Source organism: Etheostoma spectabile, chromosome 7, assembly GCF_008692095.1.
Source record: "Etheostoma spectabile isolate EspeVRDwgs_2016 chromosome 7, UIUC_Espe_1.0, whole genome shotgun sequence".
In the NCBI taxonomy this organism is placed as follows: domain Eukaryota; kingdom Metazoa; phylum Chordata; class Actinopteri; order Perciformes; family Percidae; genus Etheostoma; species Etheostoma spectabile.
This window is the reverse complement of record NC_045739.1, coordinates 29991202-30014241: the sequence shown is the minus strand read 5'-3', so window position 1 is coordinate 30014241 and position 23040 is coordinate 29991202. Positions and strand designations below refer to the sequence as shown.

Genomic DNA, 23040 nt, shown 5'->3' with positions numbered 1-23040 from the left:
TGACATGTTGGCATATAAGCGCATTAGCGCATAGCTGAGAGTGAGCTGAGAAATCACTTGTCTATATGGTAAATATGAACAGCAGGGGGGAAATGTAGCCTCCCAACACCTCTAAAACTCACTACATAACATGTCATAATTTGTTTGTTTATTGTGTGCAAAAACCAAAATGGAAAAATGACATTTGCAGTTTTAAAGACCGAATTATTGTTTCTACACTTTGATTTAGCTACATACTGAGGTGCTGGAAGGACGATTTTTGTCTCCTTTGGTCAGAGCCAGGCTTTCCTTCTGCCTACAGTCTTTATGCTAAGCTACGTTAGCCAGCTGCGAGCGGTAGCTTCAAACTTGTGAAGGGTATCAATACCAGCCAGTTAGCTTCAAAGCATTTTCCCAAAATGCCATAAATATTCTACTACCAACAACAGCAATAAAAATTCATATTAGCGTTATGTAATGCAAACATTTATTGGCATACTCTGTCTTCTAAGCAAACTCTATTAAATATCCATTGCCCTCACAGCCTCTGGTAAACAATCAAACATTTAAATAGGCTCTTAAGAATGGGCCAAAACATGTTGCAATTTCAATTATGTTTCTCACAGACATTTTCCCTAAACCTAATCAGCGACATTAAGAAGCTAGAGTGTCTTCCCACTCTCTCCACATCACTCCCACCCTCTCTACGCACAGGACATGGTGGCTGCTGCTAGTCATAATTTATTTGACATGATTACCAGTGCCATATTTCAAGGCAATGAAGCATTTTGACTGGAGCGAAAGCTTTCATCGAGCAATACCGGGCGGCTGTAACTTCTGTCTGTAACGGATGTGGCACATCTATTTCAAATCCCTGGTGGTGAAAATTACTGAGACTGAAAATGAGTTTAAGCCATTTTTACAAGGGGTCCAGATTGAAGCCTGTTAGTTTTATTGTGATAGCTCTGCAAATTAAAACATCCATATAGTGGCATGCAGTGGGCCAAGTCAATAAAACCAATCAATCAGTCAATCTTTATTTATATAGCGCTTTTCACACATGTAAATGAAGCACAAAGTGCCCCCCCCCCCCCCCCCCCGCCCCTTTTATTCCACCCACCCCTTAATCGACAAAAACAAATTCATTAAAAAAAGGAAACGAGCTGAACCTAACTGAAGAAAAATTTGCTCCACCCTTGTAAAGTCGTACATTTCCAGCCTTTCTTATTTGACAGCATCATGCAGTCCACCTGCTCCGCTGGTCTCAGGAGTTTCTTGTATTATAGAGATTCAAACTCTGGCTGGTTTATGATATTCTTATCCCTCACATCTCAGACAAAACAAATCATACAACCTTAAATTGGATATTATATTTTTAACTCTCTGGACGGTAAAATATTCATTAGCTATGGAATGACGGGACGACTCTGTGAGATGAGGCTGTGGAGGATGATGGATCAGGCGGGATGCAGACGTCCCACTTGTCGGTGGGCTGTGCTAATGACATGTTAGCTAATGGACTCGGGCTGCTGTGGAGAACAAGAGCAATGATGGGGTGACTCAAGATCAGGGGTTCAACTATAGAGAGAGACCTATGTCTGTCTTTGTCATCCCTTCCCTAGGGAGGGATGAAGCTCAACAGGTGTGTTTGTCTCAGCCCATGCAGTAAGTCCGTATCAGACAATTCTGCATCTCGTGATTTACGTCCAATGACCATGTTCAGTTCCAGGATTTGAAGGGTGTGGAGGACAGGATGGTGGAGGGGCGTGTAGCGCTGGGATAATCTAGCAAAGCCCCAGGCTCACTGTAGCAGACTGACAGTACCGCATTAAATAAAGCCAACCCTATAGTGTTAGCTCAGTTTGTGGCAAGCAGCAGCTTCCAGGCCTTAAATCTGAAGCCAATGAGGAGGTGCCTTCAACCTAATCTAATTTCCAGTAGGGGCGACTCCACTGGCTTCATAACGAAGTCTGTTTCCATAGAAATTTATGGGGAAATGACCCTATTTCTGCCTTAATTTATTACCTCGGTAAATCTTTTCACAATGAGTTTATGTCTTCTACAATACAGCTTGATGTTCCGTTTATTTTAAAACAGACGATAAAGCAGGGCTACTTTAGGGCGGTGTCTACATGCTAACCATGCTAATCATAGCAGAGGCTTAGCAATGCTAACCAGGGCACTGAGAAAATTAAAATAGCAATGAACTTGTTTTTGGCTGTTGTCCCCTCTCACTGTATTTTCACATCATCAAAGTTAATAAGAACATTCTGGTTGCCAAAAAATCTGTCTTGTTTAGCGTTCTGCATATCAAGCTAGATAGCTAGTCAGCACCAGCGTTAGCTGGTAACTTAAAGGGAACGTCTGTCGATTGCCATCCTGTTCTGTGTACTGCCACACATGCAGATGAACGGCACCAGTACCCGGGCGTCGGCGTTTACCCGTCTGCAAAATTCCGCTGGATGGTTCATGTTAGAAGGGTTGAAAATCTGTAAAAATCTCTCCCTCTTTAGCGTTTAGCTTAGCGCAGCACCACTGAAACCATACACTGGCTTTGCCTCGTCACCCTCCCCAGCTCCACCCTTTTGTCCAAATATAGCCAAAATACCAAGATGGCAACAACCTAAAACCAAACTCCCGTCTTCAAAAAAAGCCACAAAAGCCAGTAGATGAAGTCACTGATACTACATACATATTTTACAGTCAATGGGTGTGTGGCCTAGTCAGTAAGTGAAGCTTTACCTATATAGCAATTTAAAACATACAGTTACAAAGTCTTTCTGTACATATATTTCTGTATATAGCATGATATCAGACTGATACATCTAAAACAAACCAAAACATGAGACAGGGATGAAGATCGATACAAAGCACAACGGGGTTTTAACTCTCCTGTTGTCCTCGGGTCAAATTTAACCCCTTTAAAAAATGTCTGTATCTGAAATATGGGTTTCTTTTTAATCAAATTACCAGAAAAAAGGCTTGGATTACATGCAACGCTCTTTTCAATTACAATTGATCACTTTAATTCCTCTGGTTTTAAGTATTAGTCAAAATAATTCCTAATTTCTGCTTTTTTAACTCAAATTCTAGCAACAATTCTATATAAATGAGGGTTATTGACCATGAATTCCAAAACGTACTGTGGTAGTAAGGTAGTGTTAGTGAAAAGTTAAAAAAAAGTCTGAAAAAGGGACAGAAATGTCAAATTTTTGTCCGTTTCTTAACCCGGGAGGACAACACAAGGGTTAAACGCCACTTAAGCAGCGCAAAGATTCAGCAAATCTGATAGTTTGTGAAGATGATTTCGGAGGGTTGGGGCTAAAACAGCAACTGCACGATCACATTGGGTTTTGCAGTCGGAGAACAGGATTTATAAGAGGCCTCGATTTAAGGATCAAAGTTGCCAAGAAGTACAATGAGCAACGGGGAGATCACAGTAATGCCGAGATCGTGGTACAGCGGCATAAGCCGATGCCCTGGCAGCCATAGGGCTCATTGTGATGCAGGAAGACGTCACGCAGTCTAACAGTGTGGCTCATTGATGTGTTAATTATAGATTTTGGTCAACCATGGAGGAGAAGATATATCAGACTCTGGCTACATAGACATACTTGGTAAAAGAATCATCTCATTGCTGGTTTTGGGCTTTTTGTGGGATTTGTTGACAGTGAGGAGACAGTTTTTAAATATGCAAGTTTCATCCACATTTGTACTTCATGAGGATGGAGAAGATTTCCCACCAGTCACATAGCAGTTTTTTTATTGGGGTAAACAAGACAAGCATAGCGTCTCATGGGCAACCGAACTGAGACCTGATGGGGTTTCTTTGCTCAAAAAATCTGACTCTGCACAGCTTGAAATATTAATTTATGCTTCATATAAATTGCTGCCCCACTTACAAATAGAGTTGAGTTTAACGCCTTTCTGAATTAATCACAATTCTAAATATAGTTACCTGTTTCACTCCTTTATCTACATAAATTACTGATAAAAAACATAGAATGTCCCTTGTGATTTTGTATAATTGTAATTTCCCCACCAGGGATCAATGCACAGTATAAATCATAAAAAATTACAAATTAGTTGGAGTTTGAAGTTGAAGTTTTAATGTGTAGTTTGCTGATGTCATCGAGGAAAAAAACTACTTGTTTGGTCTCCAATGACACAATGAATCAAATTGACCATGTAAGGACACATTTAAAAAGACACATCAAAATGGTTAATTTAGTTAAGTATATTTATATGCATTATTTTTCACAATCTAGCAAAAGGTGCTGCAAATGATTGATTTAGAAAGTGCTATTAAATGTCATCAGTGGTTACGTTTTAAAACTAGGTTTTGCTAGAATGCAGTAAATTAATGGTAGGTTTGAGGTTTTTGCAGTAAAGTCACAGTGTCATTTAGTGCTAATGAGTAATGGATATGTTTTGCAGTTTATCTGCCATAAGTAAGATTAACTGCAACAGAAATGCAACAGTGAATGGTTATTTTTTCTTGAACACGTCTCTGCAATCTATTTCAACATGTACTCTCTGCAAACAGCCCCCATGGCAACCTGGCCGCTCAAAGCTGGGCGACAGAGATAGGAGCCCCTGGTCAACATGCAGGTTAATTATGTGATACGACCAGATGCTAATGGCGGACCCGACTCCACAATCACAGCTCCTCGAGAGCTTCCCACGTGGCTTCTAATTGGCCGCGGAACACAGCCATCAAACCACATTTCACACCGCGATAAATGTGGACAGAACATACGGAAAATGAACTTCTTTGCCAATGAATTTAAATGTCAAACTGACACGTGCATTCTTAAAAGAAGGAAGAGAAAATGGCAATGCAAATTGAATCGACACCTATGTATTGTGAAAGACTTGAATTGGGACAAAAGCATGTTGTCCCAGACCTGGTAGACATGTCCAAAGAATGCTCCTAAAATCGTAATAATACCGACATTTAGCCTAACTTATTATATATATCTGTAAAAATTCTGTCTATAATAATAGCCGCCTGTATATATATATATATATTCATAGTACATATTCACCTGTAAACTCTGTAAACCATTAGTATATTATGTTCATTGTACACATCTGTAAAATTTCTACTTATAGTAATATCCACCTGTATATTATATTCAGTACATATCCAGCTGTAAATCTTGCTCACAATACTTGTTATCTATATGTATATTCATAGGACAAACCCATCTGTAAAATTCTGTTAATAATAGTATTCATTTCCATATTTATTCACTTATGCACTTACGGAACCATTGTATATATCCTGCACTTACTGCTATTGCACTTCAGGTTAGACCCAAACTGCATTTCGTTACCTTGTACCTGTACATGTGCAATGACAATAAAGTTGAATCTAATCTAATCTAATATCCCACAAGTCTTAATCGGAAAATGTTGTAAAAAAAATATTTGGAATATCCAACCAGAATTTGCCGTTTAAACGACAAGTAAATTTGAAATCACATTCGCAATAATAGTGGAATGCTACGTTCAAGTGTTTGAACCGTTGGGGGGAGAAGACGACGTGCAGGGAAAGAGAGAGTGGCCTTTGATTAACGTCACACTTGTGGAGGAGATAGCAGCTTCCTGAGGGGCTCTCCTGGGCGGATTATTGAGTGTGAGCGCCGGTACGTTGTGTGAACACTCACAACTCAAGTAGCAAACCCAAGTCATTATGTATAGTGAGCCAGTGGGAATACAAGGCAGAGAGCGTGTGCCCCAATCAGATGACAAAAGAAATAAAGGAGGACCAGTGTGTAGGATTCACTTTAAAGGGTGCTATAGGCTAATTCCGGGCAGTATGCTAAGCTAAGCTAAACAACTGCTGGCTGAAGCCTTTTTATTTTAGGAGCATACAGTGGCTGGCATAAATGTACACCCCCATACTAAAGTTGATTAAAAAGAGCAATAAAAAACATCTTTTGGAAAATGATCTTAATGCCTTAATTCAAAAAATTTTAGGAAAATCCAACCTTTTAAGGACACCAATTTTCTTTGTGAATGACTAATGTATTGTAAATAAATAATGTTCTTCCTTAAAATACACTGGGCATAATATACACATCCCTATGTTAAATTCCCATAGAAGTGGCCAGATCTTTATTATTGAAGGACAGTTATTTCCTGGATCAGGATACTATGCATGCTGATAAAGTTCCCTTGGCCTTGGCCCCCATCATCACATACCCTTCACCATACCTCGAGATTGGCATGGTGTTATTTCAGTTAGCTTAATAGCTGGTTTGATTTGCATTGAGAGATGATCTTATGGAATATTCGCCATGCCTATCTCTAGGTATGGTGAATGGTATGTGATGATGATGTGTGGGGGGGCATTTTAATTCCAAAGGCCAAGGCAACTTTATCAGGATGCATAGTATCCTGATCCATGTAATAACTGGCCTTTAATAATAAAAATCTGCCTTCCTCTATGGGAATTAAACACAAGGGGGTGCATTTTAAGATAACATAAGATAAGATAATACTTTATTTATCCCACAGCGGGGAAATTCCTTAGTTACAGTAGCATTCTCAACAATAACAGCCAAAAAACAAATAAACAAGTAAACACAAGAAAGACAGGCAAACAATAGACAATGTGCAGAAGGTAGACTGAAGTAAAGTGGCGTCTAATAAAGGTTTTGTAAAGTAAAGTGCAGTTGCCATAGTACAAAAAACAACATCGCAGTGTAAGTAAGTGACTTTAAAATAAATTGAATATGTAATTAAAGTTATAAAGCAAAAGTAGGTAACCATAATATAAGTTATATTCACCAGTGACCATGAATAATATGTAAAAATGAAGTACTTGTTATCAAAAAATATAAATACAGATAAAGATATACAGAGAGTGTGTGGATTAAATGAAAAACAGGAACAGAAACTACAACATTATCAGGTAGTGCAGGTGTTGCAGAGTCTGACAGCGGCCGGGATGAAGGACCTCGGTCAACACCATAATAATCACCTTAGCTTTTACTATGTGTTCGGAAATTATAGATGCAAAGATGCACTAGCTGAGGTCTATTTCCATTTCTTTTTTTTTAAATTATGGGGATGAGTCAAGTTGAATATGGTTATTTTGCTTTTCAGCAGCAAAATCTGTCCGTCTGGGTGCCTCCGTCCTTCAGCTGTCACTGAGTTTGGACATTTTCATGACACTTTCCTGGAGAAGACATCTCTGTTGCATATTTGGGCAAAACGGAGAGACGGAAAAAAAACCCACTTCCCTACTTTAACAGACAGCTCGAAGATGCATCAACATATTTCCGTTTGACAGTAGCCTCGCAGGCACGAGCTGTCAACCGGGCCGAGGATGGGAAGAAAAGGTGCATCCACCAAGTATTTTGTATGTATTGTTGCATGTGACGTAATACCCAATATTCAGTTTTTCTGCTTGAGGCTGCTGAGTTCACAGAATGAAAAACCTAATGGTGTCTTTAAAGGTTCTGGCGCTTTTATCTTTGTTGCCAGCTGGGTACTCTGGATGAAATCCACAACTTTTAGTAACCTCGTTTTTCATTCCTGCTACTTCCTGCTCAGTGTTTACTCACTGTAGTGGTTGATAAAAACTTGTACTTCTACGCCCAGCTGAACTTTAAATCAAAGTGATCAATAATGGGTAGTGACTTGCTAAATATATGAAGTAAGCATGAATACTTAAATGTGCTTTTTTGCAGCCTAATTCAGAGGATTTCTCCATAGTAATTATACGTTTTTTCCACCTCGGTGTGAAGTAGAATATTTTCTCCACACAGCCTCAAATTCGTCTTCACACCTCTGGCTGATCTGCTGCAGTCTAAACTCCTCTTCATGCGGTGGGGCTTTAGGATTTGGGGTCCTGGGGGGGGGGGGATTATGGGATTTTCTGATTGCTCAGAAAAAAAAGACACCCTGGGATACAGAAATCCAAAAACGGCTGAGGTACCCACATCAAGATTAGAGCGCATTATAGCCCCCTTAGGGATTGAAGACAGGAAAGCCACTACTCACGGCTTAGAAACAAGTGTGTTCCGGAAACATCTACAATTTATTTGGATTGTAGTAAACTACAAAGCCTCCTCTGTGCTGAAGGCAGTTGTGCAAAGCTGATGCACATTTTCCTATTTCGTGAAAAGTCATTCCCTGGCGTCTGAAGTGTGTACTTTTTCCTGAACCAGTTTTATTTTCTCTGGAGATTATAACCATTTCTAAGTCAACTGCACGTGATCCTCTAACATCCAGTCTACACGAATTCGGAGGGATCACTAGGTTGTAATAAAGGCTATGTCAACGACATCTCAAATACCAGAAAAGAATTTTGTAAGATGATTTTTTGGCCATTTTAGGCCTTTATTTGTAGCTGAAAGGGGAGAGAGAGGGGGAATGACATGTATCAAAGGACCACAGGGCGGAGTCGAACCTGGGGTCATTGAGTAGAGGAGTAAACCTCAATATATGGGTGCGCGCTCTACCAGATGAGCGCCCCAGGCGCCCAGCAGCTAAATATTTTAACTCTTTATTTAACATCTGTCTGGTACACGGCCCAAGGTGTGAAACCGAATTCTGAATCACCGCTCAGCGTCACCTTACAATACCCGTAGCCATTGTTGTTGTCTGACTCATGCTCATTACACAAAACAATGGGCATATGTGAAATAAGGAGATGACTTTAATATTTTCCCAACGTTGCAATTTCCACAAGGATACACGAGATGCCACGATATCTCTTTACATAAATATCCGCATGTGTGCAGAGAAAGTGTTACACTCTTTTTTCCGCCAAAATGTGCATGTGTATGCAGGATTTTAAACAACCCCCTGAAAAAAAGTCCAAAGATAAACTCCTTTACTATTGCCAGTACGCCTGTCCAGTTTATTTCTTGTTGTGCACACTTTTAATGTGAAGAACGTGCCGGAATGGGTCAAATTTACCTGCTACAACTTTCCAATACATGTAAATGGATTGCTCTTATGTAGAGCTTTTCTAGTTTCCTTACTGACTACTTAAAGTGCTTTTACATAGTACAGGAACCATTCACACACATTCACTGCTCTACCACTGAGCCACACACACACAGTACGCACATACAGTGCACAAAACTGCAAACATTTACATTTACTTTGTATTTTATTTCAGTGTTTTCCCTGGGTTTGTTGAAGACTTAGGTGTGTAATAACAAGACTATCATTACCATATCTGTGTCTAAGATGATGGAAAATCTAAAGCATATACTAAAGAAATTACATTCAAAAAGCATAAAGACAAAAGTTGCTACAGAAGTCCAATTGGGACCAACTACAATCACTTATTCTGTTAGTTTGTTTTGATGCCCACAGTGATTTTTACATTAATTCGGTTCAGGTGCTTGGGTGCTGCACCATAGTCTTCTAAATAGCAGGGAAAAGATGTTAATTTGTCATAAGATTTAAATGTCACAAGGAATAAAAATCACAGAAAGTTAACTTCTAAACTGTCTCTTTCCTAAATTGCTGCACACAGACATTTCCATGCTTTTTGCAGCTCTTTTCTTTTCCCTGCGGAAAGATCCGATGCCACGTTTGACAGGCAGGGAGCATGAGTAATTCTGGGCTGAAGGCACAGACAGCACCAGCACTCCCCTTCATCGTTAGACATTGGCCTTTGGGTCACTCAAGCCAACAGTGCACGACACACTAGTCCACATCCTTGACGTTCCACTTCCGGGATTGCAAGAGAGTCTGCCGGATGCATGTCTTTTCCATGTCCTTCTGCTTTCTTTGTGTTGGAATTTTAAATTTGGTGGATTCACGAGGACTACTGTTGGGTAGAAAGGTCATCCAGGCAGCTAGCTAGACTGGGTAAACCCATTCGGATCTGCTGGCGATTTGATTTCACCCTGCAGATCAGGCCGGAGACCTGTACATTTATCGATCCTGCTTCTGTTACAAATTGGCAGGAACCAATCACAAACTGGCTTATCCACCTGGCGCGTCACTGGTGGGTATGACACGATGGCGATAAGGAAGCGGCCAAGCAGCTTCTTGTTTATATTCAACATGGCGACCACCGAAGCGCGGCAACCGTTGAAGCCGCTGTCGCTGCTATGTCACTTGGAACGTTGGTCTGATTGGTTGAAGGACTATCCAATTGCGTCCTTTGAACTATACCTGTTGATCACACCTCTTGTGCAGAGAACAGAACAGACTCCCCAGACTAATGTTGATGAGCTTGGTCTGGTGATAGAAATGTCACTGTTGTCAAATCCCACACAGTCGACAGACAGAGACGGCATCTTGGAAGTTTGTGATCAATACTGTATGGTGGTGTACCCAAGTGGTGTCCCATTTCATAGGGGTAAGTTTTCACCCTTGACCCTTGGTTTCAAGGGCCAAGGGGTAGGGGTATGGGGTAAGGGATAGGGATAAGATGGAGAAATGGGATTCAGCATTACAGCTAGCTAGACCATCTGTCCAATCGGAGATTTCTCGGGCATGGCTATTCTCTGCGCGGAGCTTAGCACCTCCCCTAACACTTCTGGGTAAGACTTTACTTGGAGTTGAGTACACAAGAGTGACATAACAGTGTCATGAACACATGACACTCACATGACACTGTCATGACACCATCGTGCATTGAACCCTAACCTACACCCTAACCCTAACAATAACCATAACTTACTAAAAAAGCATTATGTCATGTACCAATGTTTTATGACATGTTCATGACAGTGTTATGTCACCGTTATGTAGAAAACTTCAAGTAAAGCGTAACCCAATTCTGATTCATCCAAAGAAATGGCATTAAAAACTGTCGTTAAAATGCCACATGTGGAGAAGCCAGACCCTCCTTCAGCGTGCTTTGGAGGAGGGTCTGGCAAAGAGAGACTAACGACACAGCAGTTAGGGACTGTGTAATTGTTATCTTATGTTTCATTCTTTAAATGTAAATGGACTGTTCTTATATCTTTTCTAGTCTATCGACTACTCAAAGTGCTTTTACATAGTACAGGAACCATCCACACACATTCACATACTGTGGCCGAGGCTGCCATACCAGGTGCCACCTGCTCATCAGATACGAACTCACACACATTCAAACAACTCGGGGTTCAGTGTCTTGCCGAAGGGACTGCAGGTCCAGGGATCGAACTATCAACCTTCCGATTGGCAGGCAACCGCTGAGCCACAGCTGCCTTTAACCCTCATGTTGTCCATGATGTTTTCCTATATCAGTGTTCTTTTTAACTACCCCAAATAACATGATTAATTCCACACAACGCTCTTTGGGGTGATTTTGATGGGCAATTTTGGTGCATCTGATTCAATTTTATAGCATTTGAAAAAAACAATTGAAGTGCTTTTAAAATAGTATTGAGTAAAAGTTGACATATTCCAGTCTGTGATTATCCATCAACATCCATTCCTTTAATTTTAGCCTGAATAATTCCTAATTTCTGGTTTTCTAACTCAAACATTAGGTCTAATTTCCTTATTTATTGACCATAAAATCCCAAAATAACTGTAAAACCAAAGTTAATAAGGTAGTGTCACGTATTGTTGAAAAAGTGACAAACATTGAAAAAAAGCTTCAGAAACGTAGTAAAAGTTCAAAACATCGATAAATAGTGTCAACAAAATAGTTGATTTTCAATTTTGACGGGAAGACAATACAAGGGTTAAAAAAGCAAAACCCTACAAAGAGTTAATTAATTCTTTGGATAGAAAAAAAAAACTGCAACGTGTCAAAAAAATGCCAAATTGATTGATTAATTGATATTGATTCAAGTCATTTCATAACTAAAAGCAGAAATAATTTTCACACAGCCATCAGCTGATCGTTAAGCTAGTTGAGCAAAGTATTATATAAAGTGTAACTCCACAAAATAATTTAGTTTTTTGTTAACGTGCCATTTGCCTTTAGAAAGAAATGCTAGGTTATGACTGTGGGTAATAATTGAGTCAACAGGGCATGCTAATGCTTGCAGCATTAGTTAAATCAGATCAGAATCACATTTTTTGGATTTGTAAAGGGTAAAATATTTTTTTTAAAGTACTGCTCCAGGGGATTAGATCAGTCTATTTTAACCCATTACAAATGTAATTCAAATTCAAGGAAAACCCACATGTTGAATTCTAGTCTTCTTTTTTATTTGAGAGCTGCTAAATAAACTGCCACTGAATGAATGAACTGAGCCTAATGTGACATGCTGAACTTAGAAAATGAATTATATTATGGTCCAACTTTATAGGATGCATTTAACTTTGGTTTTTCCTCACTTTTATTTTTCCTCACTATGGAAGGACTTGTTATCCGTGTGTAATCAAGTATACCCATAAAGATCCACTGTATTCAGTTTTTCTCAAAACTAACTATTTGATCCTTGATCTTTACAACAAATCTTGAAACTAAAGACAAATGACATAACCTTTTCCACTCATACTTTGTGTACAGTCCCAACAAAACCACTGGTTTCACCTTAGTGTATCAAAGACTACATAGTGTCTCCCCATCACACTGCAGACTGCAGCTTGTGTGAAGTAACACACAGATCTCTATGACACGTGTGTACCAATTGCGGTGGAATGGACTTTTCCCTCTGAAGACGAGTCAACTCATAACCTCAAACAGAGAGAGCGCATATCCTCTCTAATGGCCTGGTTACTATGGAAACCAGGTTAGCGCTTGACAAAAAATAAATACATAAATAAAGCCCCCACAGGCTTCCCTTTACTCTTCAACCCGACTTCAAAATAAACCATGATTACATTTTGTGCACCCTGAGAAACGCCTGTTAATGTCGAGCCAAGCTCGGGGAGAGGCAGCGTGAATATTAATAACTTCAGGACATGAATCAAACAGAGATTGGATGCCGGAACATGCAAAGAGCAGCGGGGAGCGTAGAGCCACCGGTTGCTTGCTGCAGAGTTGGACGTGGTTCAGCTTGTGGGAAAGGGTAAGCATGCCACAATGTTTTTGAGGGGCCGAGGCTGTCACTGCATCCACGCAAGTCCCCTCGCTCAGACCTCCTTTTATTATTTCATTTCTTTATTTTTGAAATGGAATACCTGTCTTTCACACAGCGGCGCCTCACTTCCTTGCCCTTTACACCTGGCCCCGAATCCTCCTGGAGGACAGTGAGCTTGATTAAGTCTCTGAAATAGAGCTGCACGATATGAGGAAAATGTGCGATGTTACCTGCGATAAATAAACAAATGTAACTCAGTTCTGCATTTTTGCTGCTTTCAGTACTCTGCAAACTCCTTGTTGAATTGAATACATTTCAGTAGTAGGTTCCTGTCTCTGTCCCTAGGGCCATTAAACTCTTCAATGCTACACAGAACCACCATGCCAACTATCAGGCCTTCATCTGGGTGCATAAACTACCCTAGACTACCCTGGACTACCCTGGACTGGACTGATTGGCACTGTTTGACTCCCTTACAGGCCATATTAGCCCTCTGCCCATTCTGTCTGTCTTCTTGTCTGTATGGACAGTTTTCAACTTTAACTTAAACCTTTCTTTCCTTCCTATTTTTGTACTATGTACAGAATGTGTGCGTGGATACCATATGGCTGTGTGCCTATGTGTATGTATATTTTAAGCTATTGGACACCTTCATTTCCTTCAGGATCTACAGTATCTATCTATCCATCCATCCATCCAAAGGGAAATCATTTCCAACGTTCTTTAATTCAACAAATTGAACACTGAATTGAACCTTAAAGGCACCACTATACAGAAGGACATTTACATTTTTAAAGTTTTTGGATCTTTTCCTTCTACAAAAAATAAAGTCTTTTGCAGTATGCCACAGCTTTTTGCAATGTGAGTTGATATCACAATCATGATTAAAAAAAAAATATATATATATATATATATATATATATTGTGCAGCCCTACTCTGAAGTCTAGATTGCGTGAAAGGGGTTTTCGGAATTAAAAAAGACCCTTTGGTTGGTTGACTGCAGGACGGTGATGGTCCACTGCTTCGTAGCGTGGGTGTGATCATTAATAGCGTGCTAAACCCCGAGGTCGGTCTAGTAGTCTCACGCTGTCAGGTCCTGAGGGAGTTAGGCTAATATGTTCACACAGCTCTGCCCCATTACCCATCTGTCGGTAGAGGAAGAACAACGGCTTTTCAATCACTCTCTCAAGTCTCATGAGTCTCTCCCTCTCAGTCTGACTATCTCTGCATCATTAGTTCTCTGCATACAGTAGGTCTCGCCTGCTCAACAGTTGAAGGTAAGAAAAGGAAATTAACACTTCTATTTTTGCAGTCATTATAAATGAAATGACTTAGGCATCGCAGTGCTTGGGGTTCTCTCATTAACCTTATCAAACCCAACTAGACTATTGCCAGCTGCTGTGATTATCATTAAAAACCACATATTTTTAAAATCACAATTTCTATTCTTTTTATACCTTCATCAATTATCTCATCAGTCATACACATTGCAAAGGTAACAAGCATACTTGACTGCATTTATAGCAACATCATACTTCCTGCTTCCATCCTCAAAGCATTATGGTTCCAAAAGGTTGTCTGGGTAGGCACAGTGTCAAGATTTTAAAAAGAAATAGTAATATGGTTTTTGTCAATAGCTTGAAGGGTGCTGTTGCAGTGAAAAAAGTAAAACATGCCAAAGTTGCACACTCCAATCCACATTCCCGACCTGTCAACGCATTTTATTTTGAAAGATTGTCACCACGGGGGGTTTGTATTTCAGTACCACAGCACAGGATCTGCTTCGATTTGCCGTGACGGCGGATGAAGACTCTGCGAGCGACAGTCCAGTCGAGATGAAGCTTTGTGGGGAGCCGTGTGAAATTTGCGATGACATGGAGAGGCCAGGGCTGAGGACAGCTGAGAAATCCTCCTCGGGCACAAATCCTCCAGACTTGAAACGCTGTCGACCGCTTGGCTAAGCTGTAAATTCATCTTAGTGGACACTCCATGTAGTTTGAATCTTTAACAAGAAAGCTCTTAATTTGTTGGGAGAAAAGGTGGTAAATGGTCATCTTTGAATAGTTTAGACATAAAAGCAGTAAAGGTTTGTCACACGACTATTAATGTGAGTAATTAAAGACCATTTGACATCAAAGACCAGAGGTGGAATTATACTTGACTACATTTTAGAAGCAAATGTTGTACTTTTTACTACAGCCAGGAGCCATTTTGCTAAATAATGAGTACTTCTACTTACTGCGTGGTGAAAGACAGAATCATATCCTTTAGTTAACCTCGCGTTTTCCTTGGATCAGGGTGGCACCTAAATCATGGTTGCAGGTGCCGTAGTGGTCCTGCTCCGCGCCCTACTACACCCTGAACTGCTACAACTATTAATTCTAGGCATAGTTCCATCCATCCATCCATCCATCCATATCTACTTATCCGGTATCGGGTTGCGGGGGCAGCAGCTCCAGTAGGGGACCTAAACTTCCCTTTCCTGAGCCACATCATTATTTCTAGGCATAGTTCCATTCTCTTTATTGTTACTATGATTGCCACTGTTTTTCAGACCCCCAACCGGCCCCCCACCAAGAGCCTGGGTCCTAAAACTCGCCAATGTTGCTCTAATTGCTTGCTCTTGGGAGAGTTGTTGAGTCTCTGTAAATTATAGAATGTGGTCTAGACCTACTCTATCTGTAACAGGTCTTGAGATAACTCTTATTATGATTTGATACTATAAATGAAATTGAACATAAGTAAAAAATACCCGTACAACAATGTTATCATAAGCAAAGTACTAAGAGAGAAATGTGTTGTAAAGTGTGAAAAGTACAAGGAAGAAAAATGTCTCTTGTAAACAATACATTATCATATAGGATGTTATTTGATTGTTGATACTGATGCAGCAATTCATAAGTAGCAATTTACTGTTTTAGCTAGTTGAGCTAATATAGCTACATGTTTTATTTACAGTTAGGTAGTTCAGTGGTTTCCAAACCTAGGGGTCAGGCCCCTCCAAAGGGTCACAAGATAAATCTGAGGGGTCCTGAGACAATCAATGTGGAAGAAAAAGAGGAAAAGCTAAGTTCTGATGAGGAGATGTCTATACTGTACATTATAGGGGATATTCTCTAATTTTAGCTTTTTGTGAAATATTACATAACTTTACCTTTTTGGGTCATGAACAGTAATTTAAGTGAAACCATCTGAGAGATTTAAAGGGGAAATGCAAAGAACTCATAGAGTCTAAAACATGACCAGGTACCTCGACTAGACCGTGCTATTTTGTATTATGTCATAAGCAAGAAATATGGGCAACTAGATAGATAGATAGATATTTATTGATCCCAAAAAAATGGGAAAGTATAGTAGTATAGCAGCAAAATCAGTCACAGCACAGAATATAAATATAAATGAAATACTAAGATACAATATACATACATACAATATACATAAAATAATAATAATACTTGTTTAAACTTTACAATGTGTTATATTTGTTAAGCTTATTGTGTTTTTAATTAATCTTTTTATTAACATTTTTCATCTTATCCTCAAAGAAACGAGTTACTAATGCTGTCAGTTAAATGTAGTGAAGTGAAAAGTACAATAGTTTCACACTTTTTTATTTGTGGAAGATTTTAAACGCAGGACTTTGACTTGTCAAAGTAATAATAATCCAATGAGTGTAGCATTTGAATACTTGTTATCTGATATATTCCATCTTAATAATAAATCATGTGTATTCTCTACAAATAGGACCTCATCTGCAGCTTTCAGCGCTTGTATACGCTCATAGTTTGCTGTTGTGAGAAGAGGTTTAGCTGGGTAAATATTTGAAAAGGGCTTATTCAATGCGCCTTAAGCAGCGTCTTGATATCTCTGGGGTTTTATCTGGAAATGGGAATTCAGGGATCGCTCCCCAGTGTGAGTTATTGTAGATAAATCAGAGCGATCAGGGCGTGTGGAAAAGAAAACTCCAGCCAAATTGCGAAAAATTCAATTCAATCTCTAATGATATTCCAAATATCAGGTGGAGGAATATAAGTACTTCAAATCAAAGGGCAAAAAGCAAGAGCTACAGCACTGTTTTCTGGGATTGTCCTTTTTCACATGGGTCCATGTGAATCCTTGCAGAGTGCTTGTCTGCACTTGTGGTCATCTCCAAGTCTTTGTATGCTGCTTGTTCCCCAGGAAGCGTATTAAAAATGCAGGAAAATAAATGAGTTTGACTGTGCCAGGCTCCTTTTATCCGTTTCATGGTTAAAAACAAGGCGTCTGACACCTTGGTTCTAATCCCATTTGTACTTTTTACAAAGACTACATGGTTTTGTTTGTCAGACTGTAATTGCCTTTACCTCTAATTTCAAAGGAAAGCATCTTTGTATGTGTACTGTTCATGTGCAAACCATACCTAATTTGATTTCTGTTTACATGAATATGCTTTCCCTTGGCTGAACTGAAGATTAATGGAGGTTACTTTAATATTTATGACGCACATCTCCTTGTGAACTTGGCTCGCTGTCCTAAGTCATCTATAAAAACCACTGATATAGCACCAAAAGTGTCATGTCCTAATATACCTCTCTCTCTCTTTCTCTCCCCTCTCACCCATGTAATCACCATCTGTTTGTCCATATTGTGTGACCCTCTGTTTCTGGTCCCCGCGGCGCGCCACCAGACGCTTCTTTTGGCCTCCTGCTCGTTGTGTTTGTGGTCTGCGGCCTGGCTCTGCTGGGCCTTCTTACATTCGTCTCCTGGAAGCTGTGCCGTGTGCCTTGGCGAGCTAAGGCCCGTTTACCCGGTCCATCCCCCAGCCCGGCCTGCGATCTAGAGGACTGCCTGCTCCAGCCGTCTCTCCTTCTGCCCAGCCCCCAGCAGCCAGCGGTCACCATGGCGACAGAAAAGGTGAAGGACCCCATGGATTCTATGGGTTTCCTGGAGACGGCAGTGAAGATAAGCCATACATCTCCCGACATTCCCACCGACGTGCAGCTCTCCATGAGGGAGCACTTCCTGCGCCGCACGCAACGCATGCAGAGGCAAGCCACTGAGCCGGCGTCCTCCACTCGGTTAGTCATCCACTGTACACACATGTGTGTCTCTCGTGGTTATTTATGTGTAAATATGCTCAGGGATGCACACAGGCATGCATGCATTCACACACACACGGGCAGAATTTAAGCGCAAAGGCAAAAAGTTCCATATATAAAGGAAAAAAATCTGAAAAGGTTTATTATTTGATCACTAATGAGGTTGGAAATGTTATATGTAAGCAATTTGGTATCTACAGAGTTCATTTTAATGAAAACCGTACTGTAGATTGGGTTGCCTCAGAGGCATCTCCATGTAAGTCATAAGGCTAATTATATGTGATGGCTTCTTCATGAACATTAATGGAATAGAGGGATGAAAAAGAAAGATTTTGCTCTAGTAATACCAGCAGAACTGCATGTTTTCACCAAGTGGCCATTAGGACTCCATTCTGCTTATTATGCAGCTAGATTTTAAAAAGCAATTTGTTTAGTCCGTTCCAACTCCTGACACAGCAAACAATCGGTTACCCCCAGGTGGTGCCCATTGGGGGTGTCACTGTGTTTTGTGGTTATCTCCTATATTTAGGGCAGTTTTATCTTGTCTTGACTTATTTCACCTACACATTGTATTTTCCGATTCCGCACACAAAAGACCATAAAGTCCCAGTGCTAAGCAAAGCTAAACAGTGGCAGATGCCAAAAAGACATATTAATCAGTATTCTGAGCACATGACAAGACTGATGTTAGCATAAGAATAGTAGGCTAGCATACAATGATAATTGTTTTAATCTATCTACTATCTGTACGTGCTGTATGCATGTGTGTGTTCATGTTTTGGGGAAAGGTAACCTGCATGGCACACGCTGACGCCACATGCAGAACACTAAAGTAAGCTACAGGTTACATGATTGCTGGATATAAGCGAGACCCTATAGTATTAAGCTGCTGGGAGCTGTAGCCTACATTCCCCACTTCTAAACAGAAGCAGAACATAACGTGATCTCCGAGATTATTCCTTCGCAACGCTTCTGCAACATGAGAAAATCTCAGAGCTGAACCGGGAAGATCCTCCAGTCTTCATCAGACTCACCCTGGGTCGGGTTAATTAAGTCTGCTGTACAACACTAATTACATTACCGTCATCTTAAATACCCCCACGAATCTCCGCGGTTCACGATCATATGACACAAGACAACACCTCTCTCTCTCTCTGTGCACATTGTCTGATTACTCACATTTTCTTTGTGATATTTTGTGAGAACATTCTGAATCTGCAACATTCTCTATCAGGTAAATACAGTTGTACAATGTCTACGCTTACCCTACGCCGTAATTCAGACTATACATATGGTGCATATTAAGTGCTTTGGGGTCCTTCTGTAAGTTATTTAGGGATACACTATGGTTTTGAAGAATTCTACAAGCAGCAATACCACAAACAAAGCAATCGGCCCATTCCAAAAAGGGGTGTCTAAAAAAAAAAAAAAAAAAAAAATCGATGCAGCATAGTATCGCAATATTTTCAGCAATACTGTATCGATATACAGGCGCCAAGTATGGATCTCTGCATGGCAATCCCATTTTGCGGCAATAAAATTGAAGTGATATGAACAAACAGAAATGTATCTTTTTAGATAAAACAGACATTGACAAAGTTTCCTTTTGGGGGGAAGAAGTTAGAAGTTGGAAAAAAGGTTATAAATTGCAATATTTTGCAGAATATTGCAATATGTTTCAAATTGCAATAATATCGTATTGTGGCATAAGTATTGTGATGATAGCATATTAGCATATTGGGAGGGGTCTGGGTCTTCCCACCCCAAGTTCCAAACAGGCACATTTTCAAGAGGCACTGCACTAGGGCATTTAAAAATATATATATAAAAAAATACAGGCCACTTATTATTTCCTTTCGCACAGGAAATAACTCAACAAGCCGTTGACATCAGGTGACATGAGGTGATACAATCCGTCACCCTTTGTCAGCACTACTTGTTCGAGGTCAGCTTGGTGTGTCAGGGCCCTCTCATTTTTCATTTTCAAAACCTCCCCGTTTTGAGTTTCCTTGCTCGTCTTCTCTACAGCTCTTCAACACAAACCAGAAGCCGTTCCTTGTCAGTCACTTTCTCTCTTTTGTTTCTCTCCTGACTCTGCAGGCACAATTCATTCAAAAGACACCTGCCCAGGCAGATGCAATCAACCAGTCTAGACCTGGGCAATGACTATGTAGTGGACAATGACGAAAAGCCCACTGGCATCGGCCGCATCCAGCCAGAGCTCTACCAACAGAAGACCCTGGAGTCGGAGGATTCGTCCAAGAATGGCAGCAGCAAAAACTGCGGCAGGATTAACTTCTCTCTCAAGTACGACTACGAGAACGAGGCCCTCGTGGTCAACATCCTACAGGCAGCAGACCTACCTGCCAAGGACTTATGCGGCACATCTGACCCTTATGTGAAGGTCTACCTGCTGCCCGACCGCAAGAAGTTTCAGACTCGCGTCCACCGGAAGACGCTTAACCCCACGTTCGATGAGAGCTTCCAGTTTCCTGTGCCTTACGACGAGCTACCTATCAGGAAGCTCCATATGAGCGTCTTTGACTTTGACCGGTTTTCAAGGCATGATATGATCGGGGAGGTGGTGCTGGACAACTTGTTTGAGACATCAGACCTCTCCAGGGAGACAAACATATGGAGGGACATCCAATATGCCACCAGTGTAAGAATCTATTGGCTTTTTCTGTTTCTTCTAGATTCAGTATCAAGTAGAGCCCAGCCGATAAAGGATGTTCACAAATAATGGATTGCTTAAAAATCATATTCCGATATATTGGCCGATATGTATTTGAAAAAAAAAACTAACTAACATTAGTTATTTGTAGTTTATGAGTTCTCACTAATATAATATGATAATAACTACTTGTTTTATTGTCACAACAGAACATCAAAATATATTAAAATTCTGATAAATAAAATGTAAAAAATACAAACTTAAGATATGAAACTTAAAGTCCTTTGAACAAAAACACTTTCACAAAAATAAGTCAGTGTTGCCAAAAGGGACGTTGTAGAGCGTCCTGTGGTGGACAGACTATGCAACGCCATCACTAACAGGGACGTTGTAGAGCGTCCTGTGGAGGACAGACTATGCAACGCCATCACAAACAGGGACGTTGTAGAGCGTCCTCTGGTGGACAGACTATGCAACACCATCATTAACAGGGACGTTGTAGAGCGTCCTCTGGTGGACGGACTATGCAATGCCATCACTAACAGGGACGTTGTAGAGCGTCCTCTGGTGGACGGACTATGCAACGCCATCACTAACAGGGACGTTGTAGAGCGTCCTCTGGTGGACAGACTATGCAACGCCATCACTAACAGGGACGTTGTAGAGCGTCCTCTGGTGGACAGACTATGCAACACCATCATTAACAGGGACGTTGTAGAGCGTCCTCTGGTGGACAGACTATGCAACGCCAACACTCATAACATGGTTGACCGTCCATTTTTATGTTGTTTTTTAATTATTAATTTATCTGAATCATTTATCGGCCATTACAAATGTCGATACCAATGGATCAGCCGGCCAATGCATTGATTGGGCTCTAGTATTTATTAATCACCACACTCTCCGATCTACATTTAACTTTAACTAACCCTTTAAAATTGATAACTGATATTACTGAAATTATTATTTTTTAAGGAGGTTTATTTTTTTTTTAATAACCTCCTCCCCCTGAATTTTCTTCCTGTCAGTGACTCAGCATCTACATTGAGTGAATTGAAATTGCGAAAACAGTAAACTTAATTAAAAAAGTAGAATTTAATACAATAAATAAAATAGATTAATCAACATTTTAAGTTATTGGCTTACATTTTCTGAAGAAATCCTGACTACAGCCCTGTAATATTCAAGAACAAAATGACTACATGCATTAAAAGAGCAAATGAATTATCAAAAAAAAAAGACACATTATTCCTTAGATCATTCTACAAAACATAATTGTCACTTATTAAAACACAGAAAAGGCACTGGCTGCAGTCACAAAAGGATATTTCTGACTCACAGCTCACTCATGCAATTATTTTTCTGTTGGCTTTGTTACTTGTAGACGTGTCCAGGGGCCATTTTCACAAACAAAGTCTCTGGCTCCTCAGAGCCCTCATCGCTTTATCGCCTCCACAGAAACTTTATGTCAGTTTTCTCTCCCCTGGTTGTTGAATCTCTTCAAGGTTGTTCAATAATCTCAATGTTATTGCTTGGGAGGCAGAAAAGCAGACAGCCTTCTCCCTGGCACGCAAACCGTATCGAACCGCCAAATGATTTTATGACAATATCCCTCGCTCACATTAAATTCCAGATTGGCATTATAAATAATGTATAGATGGTGGGGGTCAGTAGCAACAAAAAACAAAGTAGAAGTGGAATGTAGCATCTAGTGTATGATAAGAAGGCTACTTTGAATTCATTGATACGTCTTAATGAGTGGAAGAGACACCAGGATTCAGCAGAGGGAGGAAGAGTGAGCAGCTTTTCTCAGTTCATAGATCAAGGCGGGATGAACATCAATAACACCAACTTAGCAGCAGTACTAAGATAAAGAGTCTGGGAAAAGAGCAGGAGGCTACATTATTGACTTTTTCTCATGTGTGTTTGATTAGAGAAAACTATTTCAGGAAGTTTTACATACTAATCTGTGGCAGTGTTGACCAAGGGGCAGTTGTTACAATCCAGGTGAAATCATTCTTTGCAATGAATCCCTTACTATATAATAAATAGTAAGGTAATGTAAGGTAAATAAATCAATTAAAATGGAAATACAGGGGCACCGGGATAGCTCAGATGGTAGAGCGGGCGCCTAAGTATATAGAGGTTTGCTCCTGTGACCTGTGACCCTTTGCTGCATGTTATCCCCCCCCCCCCCTTTCATGTCTTCAGCTGTCCTGTCAATAAAGGCCAAAAAATCCCCAAAATATAATCCTTAAAAAAAAACATAGCCAAGTAGATTTGTGCCTAAAGCTTACCAAAGTATGATCGTTTCACAATGTTAACGTGTTGAAAATGTTCTGAGGACAGAAAAAGCTC

At 40.2% G+C, this 23040-nt stretch overlaps 1 protein-coding gene across 1 annotated transcript in view; it reads left to right on the top strand.

Annotated features, from left to right (window-relative positions):
- Nucleotides 1-23040, top strand: part of syt6a (synaptotagmin VIa) — a 43348-nt gene that overhangs the window by 6819 nt on the left and 13489 nt on the right. The window contains exons 2-3 of the mRNA XM_032521146.1: nucleotides 17597-17987; nucleotides 20109-20670. Coding sequence (XP_032377037.1) covers nucleotides 17809-17987; nucleotides 20109-20670 — 741 coding nt within the window. The 5' untranslated portion in view covers nucleotides 17597-17808. The remainder of the gene's footprint in view (nucleotides 1-17596; nucleotides 17988-20108; nucleotides 20671-23040) is intronic.